Source organism: Theropithecus gelada, chromosome 17 (genome assembly GCF_003255815.1).
Source record: "Theropithecus gelada isolate Dixy chromosome 17, Tgel_1.0, whole genome shotgun sequence".
Classification (NCBI taxonomy): Eukaryota; Metazoa; Chordata; class Mammalia; order Primates; family Cercopithecidae; genus Theropithecus; species Theropithecus gelada.
The window spans coordinates 59157313-59164982 of NC_037685.1; the positions used below are offsets into that span (position 1 = coordinate 59157313).

General features: G+C 49.0%; 1 protein-coding gene across 2 annotated transcripts; it reads left to right on the forward strand.

The window, feature by feature from the left end:
- Positions 1-2149: 2149 nt before the first annotated feature.
- On the forward strand, positions 2150-6518 carry RASL11A (RAS like family 11 member A). 2 transcript variants are annotated; one of them, XM_025364514.1, is made up of 4 exons: positions 2150-2896; positions 3315-3371; positions 3470-3549; positions 4850-6518. In XM_025364514.1, exons 1-4 carry the CDS (start codon positions 2773-2775, stop codon positions 5315-5317), a joined length of 729 nt encoding a protein of 242 aa, XP_025220299.1. In that variant the 5' UTR covers positions 2150-2772; the 3' UTR covers positions 5318-6518. The 2 variants fall into 2 exon arrangements, with proteins under 2 accessions (XP_025220299.1, XP_025220300.1); XM_025364515.1 differs by lacking the exon at positions 2150-2896 and adding an exon at positions 3015-3039.
- The last annotated feature ends 1152 nt before the right edge of the window (positions 6519-7670 follow it).

Genomic DNA, 7670 nt, shown 5'->3' on the forward strand with positions numbered 1-7670 from the left:
TATATATATATATATATATATATATATATATATATATATATATATCCAGTTGCAGCCAATATAACAGGCATGCTGAAGTGGTTTTAAAAAGATAATAGAAATGCGTAGGCATGGATACAGATATACAGCTACCATTGTCTTTATGGTGCCTTTTCCCCCATCAGGGAGGAAGGTGCCCTGCTTCAAGTCTTTCCAGTTAAACTGCAGTTTAACAGAGAAAATTGCCTTATGAACAGCCAAAAGTCAGTACAACTTAAATATGGCAGTTTATCTCAGGACATCTCCCAGCACACGTCCTCCTGAGAGCAAGTTGCTCTCAAAACCAAGGCAATGGGAACATGGTCAGAAACATGACTTCTGTATTTTCCAGTTCATACACTGAAGACACCATTCATTCATTCATTCATTCATTTGGAAAGTCAGCCAGTGAACAAACATTTATTAAGGACCTTGCCAGTCCCAGGTGCCACTATGTGCTGGGTACTCGAGTCACAAGCTAGAGTCCCTGTCCTCGTGGAGACAGACATGAAACAAACATTCTACCAGAAAGTAATGATAGTTGAGATCAGTGCCCTGAGAGCAAGTAACTGCAAGATAGGGGTGGGGACAGTGGCAGTGATCAGAGACAGCTTCTCCAAGGGAGGAACGTGTAAACTGAAGAAACCATCTAGTCTAGTTTACTTCAGGATTATTCAGAATTCTGCAGATGAGAAATGAGAACAGTAGGGATACAGAGAGGGAGACACGAAGAAATATAGGAGGAGAAATGATGGAACTTGGTGATTAATCAATGTGGAAGTGAGAGAGTGGGTAGACTCAAGGATGTCTCCCAGGCTTGGGCCACTGGGTGGATGGAGACACATTCATTAGCATGGTCAGTTACAAAAATGGGCCCCATTCTCCACCACTCTCTGCTTCCTTGCCCTTTTCACATGTGACTCTTCTGCTGTTTCCACAAAGGGGTGGAGTGCATTTCCCTATTCCTTGAATTTGGGCTGGCCCCATGACTTTCTTTGACCAACAGAATGCAGCAGGAAGGGATGGGTTCGACCTCAAGGCCTAGGTCTCAAGAGGCCTTGTCCATTTCCACCCACTCTCTCGGAACTCTGCTCAGCTACCATGAGGGTAGGCCCTGGCCAACCTGCTGAAAAGAGACACATAACTCAGTCACAACAGCTGCCAGACATGAGTAAGGCTATCCAAGGGCAGCCAGCCCCCACCTCCAGAACCTGGAAGCTCCCTGCAGATGCACCAAAGGGCTCAACAACTGTAAGTGATTGTTGTTCTAAACCATCTAGTTTGGTGTGGTTTGTCATGCAGCAAAAACTGGTACAACCAGGGTAGAGAAAGGTGTGAATAAGGGTGGGGCTGTCTAATAGGCAATTAGGTGAGGCTGGAACACAGGAGGCCAGAAGCCAGAAAGTCTTCTAACTGTTCAAGGTTAAAGTCTTCAGGCTTCTGCCGTGCTGTTTCTGGTGGGCTCCGGAAATCCCAAGAACCAGTCCATAGCTCTCTTGTGTGTCCTGTTCCTCACACTGCCCCCCACCCCACCCTAGACCCCACCATGCACCTAGAAGTAAATACTTGGATAATGAACCAAATGCATGACTCAAGCACATAGGATAGTATTAATGATGGACAGTTAGTGGAGAGCCAGGGCCGCCAGCCGGTGGAGTGCTCATGAGTGTTCAGGAATGAGCCAGTGCAATCCCTGCCTGCAGAAGAGGGGCTGGTAATGGATACTGAGCTGCTAACCATCACTGCCCCTGAGGGGACTTCATCTATCCCTAGCAAGGTCACAGTAACTGCAGTTGCCTCCACTGATACTAATTCAGAGCTCTTGCCCCCGCCCTCCCTTTTCCCATATTAACGTCATCCGTTAGCACCTTTTCTTTTCTTTTTTTCTTTTTTTTTGAGACGGAGTTTCGCTCTTGTGGTCCAGGCTGGAGTGCAGTGGTGCCATCTCGGCTCACTGCAACCTCCGCCTCCCGGGTTCAAGCGATTCTCCTGCCTCAGCCTCCGAGTAGTTGGGACTACAGACGCCAACCACCACGCCCCGCTAATTTTTGTATTTTTAGTAGAGACAGCGTTTCGCCATGTTGGCCAGGCTGGTCTTGAACTCCTGACCTCAGGTGATCTTGCCCACCTCGGCCTCCCAAAGTGCTGGGATTACAGGCGTGAGCCACCGCGCCCAGCCCCTTAGCACGTTTTAAAAATAAAAAGGGCAACGTTTTACAGGAATCTGCCTCTCCCATTGTTGCAGAAACATCCAGCTGATCGCACTTTTTCTTCTTTCTTCTCTCGCCAACTCGTAACTCATCTCAAGTTCACCCACAGGTCTAGTGACTCCGGCTGGCTGCTGCGGGGTGAGGAGACTCGCAGAGTGCCTGACTAGAGGCCGCCCGCGCGCTCTGGATGGTGGCCGTATCTTCAGGGTCTGGGCTCCGGAGCCGCAGTCCTGCAGCAGAGCGCCTGGAGCCGCGAGCAGCGAGCAGCCCGGCGAACCGCACAGCCTAGGCGATAGTCAGCTCCGCGGCCTCTGCTCCCGCCCCTCCCCTCAGCTCCGGGAGGGGGCGGAGACGAGGAGGAGCTGGGGCGGCCGCCGCGCTCCCGGGCGCACCAAGCCCTTTAAAAGCCGCGGGTCTTGACAGCTGTGCTGGCAGCCGCCGCGGTCCCGGATTCCTAGTCCCGCACTCCCCGCTGGCGAGCCGGTTCCGGGTGCTGCGAGGCCCAGTCCGCTCGGCTTGCGCGCCGGACCGCGGGACGCGCTCCATGCGGCCGCTCAGCATGTCGGGGCACTTTCTGCTCTCACCCATCCCCGAGTCCTCCTCGGACTACCTCCTGCCCAAGGACATCAAACTGGCGGTGCTGGGCGCCGGCCGCGTGGGCAAGAGTGGTGAGTGCGGCGGGGACCCCGGGGCGGCTTCGCTCCCCGGCTCCGGCCGCGACCACTGGGGGCGCTGCGGACGGAGAAAGGGAGCTGCGGGCGAAGCAGAGGGCCGGGGGGCAGGTAGAACCCGGCTGCTTTCGCGCTCGGGGGTCCGGGTCAGTCCCGGCCTGCTTCCCCGGCGTTCCCTGGGGCATCTACTCCTGGGCTCTCGGCGGGGTTGGCGCCTGTTCGGGGATGAGGTGCGGGGGAGGTGTCCCGCCAGTCGTACTCGCGGCCGAGCCCGCGGCACCTCAGTTTTGCGGAGCCTCTGGAAGCGAGCAGTGCCCACGGTTCTGCGCCCCTCACTCCCCCCAGGGCGTCGGGGGTTCCTGGGTTTGACCGGCTTGTCCGACTCCTTCGGTTGATTTTCCCATTTCCTTTTCAGCAATGATCGTGCGCTTCCTGACCAAGAGATTCATTGGCGACTATGAACCGAATACAGGTGAGAATACTTTCACGCTCCCTGCTTTTATGCTTGCGTGTTTCTTTTTCCGGATGGGCGTTTGAGAATTGAAAAGCAAACTCTCCTTCATTCTCCAGGCAAGCTGTATTCACGTCTGGTCTACGTTGAGGGGGACCAGCTCTCCCTGCAGATCCAGGATACTCCCGGGGGCGTCCAGGTAAGAACCGCCAGGGGCAAACAGCTCACTCCCACCCGTCAGACCACCCCGGTGGGCACAGCACGTAGGGCGCCCACGCTGGGCGCAGGGGTCTGAACAAGGCATCTAAACCAACCTGTGCGTTTACAGGTAGGAATGGGCTCTCCACGGGGGGGCCAGTAGTTGGGGTGTTAGAAACTCTCTAAGGGGGAGGCATGGTTAGAAGCAGCCTCCTCTTCTTAAGCACCTGACTTAACTTCACTTTGCAACCCTGGTGGGCCATCACTACTTAGGCAGGTCTCACCATTTCTTCCAGAGGTAGCCGTGGAACCTTTAACAAAGAGAAAGACATTTAAAACAAAACAAAACAAAAAAAACAGGTAGGATTCTAGTGGGAGAGAGTCTTCTCCCCTGGTAAGCTCTGCTTTTTTTGAGACGGAGTTTCACTCTGTTGCCCAGGCTGGAGTGCAGTGGCTGGATCTCAGCTCACTGCAACTTCCACCTGGTAGGTTCCAGTGATTCTCCTGCTTCAGCCTCCCGAGTCACTGGGAATACAGGCATCCGCCACAACTCCAACTATTTATTTACTTATGTATTTATTTATATTTTTTTAGTAGAGATGTGGTTTCACTATGCTGGCCAAGCTGGTCTCGAACTCCTGACGTCAAGTGATCCGCCCACCTCGGCTTCCCAAAGTGGTGGGATTATAGGCATGAGCCACAGCGCCGGGCCAAGCACTGCTGAAGTGCTGCTGTTAATGGCTGTTCCCTCAAGTCAGTAATTGCAATCAGATAACCCCTTGGCAGAGGGTCTAGAATGTAACTTGTTTATTAACCAGTTACTAATTGCTACTCCCTTCTCCAGAGGAAAGGTCTTGTGGAAGAACCCTAAGAAAGGAATTTCTTTCTGTAACATTCTTAAGAAGTGCATGTTAAAAATATTTTTATGGGTTTGGGAATAGATATTTATCTTGGCTTATTTTCAAAGTTTTGTTTATTATGAGTTAGTGTTTCCTAAAACTTGAGCCATTCTAGTTTAAGGTCATTCTTCAGTCAGCCATGGTTCACCAGAGACTGCCTGACAAGCAAGGGGTTTAAAAATAATGCAGGGATAACAGCTAATAAAGTAACCCAGGCAGGGAGTTTGCCTGGGAATCTGCTCTTTGCATATCAAAAGCCTGCTTCTGTAGAAGCTGGGTGGAAACTGAAAACTGTTTAGCGATTTCTTTTTCAAGTGTTTCCTCAAGGGTTGCCTTGATGTTTTTGAGTTTATCTCCCACTGAGGGTTTCCTTGACTGGATGTCATTTTGATGTTTTCTCAGATCCAAGACAGTCTCCCCCAGGTCGTCGATTCCCTGTCCAAATGCGTGCAGTGGGCCGAGGGCTTTTTACTGGTCTATTCCATCACAGACTACGACAGCTACCTGTCCATCCGACCCCTTTATCAGCACATCCGGAAGGTCCACCCTGACTCTAAAGCCCCTGTCATCATTGTGGGCAACAAGGGGGACCTTTTGCATGCCCGGCAGGTGCAGACACAGGACGGTATTCAGCTAGCCAATGAGCTGGGCAGCCTGTTCCTTGAAATTTCCACTAGCGAAAACTATGAAGATGTCTGTGATGTGTTTCAGCATCTCTGCAAAGAAGTAAGCAAGATGCATGGCCTCAGTGGGGAAAGAAGAAGAGCCTCCATCATCCCTCGGCCCCGCTCTCCCAACATGCAGGACCTGAAGAGACGCTTCAAGCAGGCTCTGTCTCCCAAAGTCAAAGGCCCCACTGCACTGGGGTGAACTATCCCAGACAGATGCCTCTCCTTTTTAATATGCATTTGTGCAGCTAAAAGACTGGGCTTCTTCCTTTTTAATCACACATTCAGAGTTTATTTTTATAAAAAGATTGATTTTCAAGTACATGTGTATTTCTGAAAATTCAGTGATTGCCTAGAAGCTGGATAAAATTTTGTTTTGGTAAAAGAACTTTTTTTTTTTTTTTTTTTTTTTACTGTAACCACTGGCCACTTTTCCATTAAAGGCAAAATGGCAACATTGCTCATTGTTTTCTCAATGTCTTTTTATAGAAATTGTACTTGCAGCAGCGCCCAGAACTGTCTATGCTTGCCCTCGGTCTGAACTCTGATTGGTGTCTCGCAGTGGGGAGGAGTTCGTGTAGAGGGAGTCTGTTGTGGGAGAAAGGAAAGTATGTGGAGGAGGAGAGGGATTTGAATAACTGCAGGATGTCTTTAAATGGGACACTGCCACCAGTCATGAAATTGACACTGTGTGATTTTCACGGGAAGGGGTACAGTGAGCTGATGCTAAAACGTTACAAGTCATGAGTAACATTTATTGGTGCAAATACAAGTTTATACTCTACGCATATTACAAAACAAAAACCCCTTTTATAGTATTCCTTATGTCAGTAAGTGGGCCCTACCACCCAAAAGTTACCTCAAAATTCTCCTTCCCTTCCAATAGGGCACCAGATCTGTCCATCCTCATTCCTGTTTTTCTCTAAAGCCTCACTCTCCCTTAATCTAGACCTCCCTTTGACTGGCAGGAAAGACTCATGTTTCTTGGCTTCTAGAATGGCATCTTCTATTTGTCTCTTCACATCAGAACAACCCTACTAAAACTAACCCTAATCATTTTATTTCTATAAAAAACTCAACTGGTTTCCCCTTATCTACTGGTTAAGATAGACAGGAGAGATGGCATCAAGATTATTTACCACCTCTCCAGGCTTATCAACCCCTCCTTCCAACACACACACCCCAACAGTCAGTCCATTCCAACAGATTGTCTTTCTCAGCCTGCTCCAGACTCTTTCATGTCTTCCTGTCTTGGCACAAACTATCCCTCTGCCTCAAATATTTTTTCCAATTCTCCATCTAATGGCTTGCTAACTCATCTTTAAAAACTCAAGTCACATGCTATGTTCAGCTCTGGGAGGCCTTCTCTGGTCTTCCTCTATTCCTGGAACATTTGTGTTATAACCCAAGCCTGTCACGTAGCTATTTGTTACTCCATTGTAAGGAGTCCCGCTCGAGGGCAGTAGCTGCATTTTATGATCCTGTATTCCAACCTTCTAGTTCAGTGCTTGCCCATAGAGTGGTAAGTTTTAAGTAAACATATAATGAATAAATGAATGAATACACCATTTATGGTGCCAAGTGTCAATGATGGGAGATTGGGAGATTACCATGAAACAAACTGTTACTTCTGCAAGGCAAGGACAGGTGTTCTGAGTAATTAAAGATTATTAGCTGTGATGGAGAGCTAATAATTAGAGATTATTAGCTGACATATGCAGCTTCTGGCAATCACAGACCATTACCCTTCCACAAGGACAGCTCTGTCCAGACCTGTGATGTCAGCACCGCTTTTCCCTGTAGTTGAAGGGCGTCTACCTATACAAAATGGTGTGAAGGGTTAAGAAAATTAGATAATGCATGTCTAAAAGAGTGTCCAAATAATTAAGTAAAATATTAATTTGGTCAGGAGGCTGAGGCAGGAGAATGGCGTGAACCCTGGAGGAGGAGCTTGCAATGAGCAGAGATCGCACCACTGCACTCCAGCCTGGGTGACAAAGCGAGACTCCGTCTCAAAAAAAAAAAAAAAAAAAAAAATCAATTTGGATTCCATCTTTTAAAAAATGCCTCACATCCTCCTTGTTTGCATGCTCTCAGAACAAAAGCTCCATCATCTGTTCTGCTTCCTGCCGTGCATCTTAACATTGCAGGTGTAGACCCAAGAACAACTGATTCTCCTAGTCCCTGCCATGCCTACAACATGTCCAGATTGCAGCCTGTCACCAGGGACTTCTCTGCCTTCAAGGAACTGAGATCAAACATCCCATGGGAAAAAGTTAAATCACAATCTAAAAGCTAAAGAATAAGACAAGAGCTGTCCACAGGCCACCTATGATCAAGTTTCAAATGAGTGAATGCTAAGAACAGAAAGTCATCTTGAACTCTTCAGGGGAGCAGGCTGTGGATCAGAAGGGTCAAAAGACGAGTCCCAAGGCCATTTCAAAGGGACTCACAGCCTTGTGGGCTCAGGCAGGCTGATGGGCCAAGCAGAAAGCACCCTCTCCTGTCTTCTTTCTCTCCCAGTATCATAAATGATTGACCTCCAGGGCTTCATG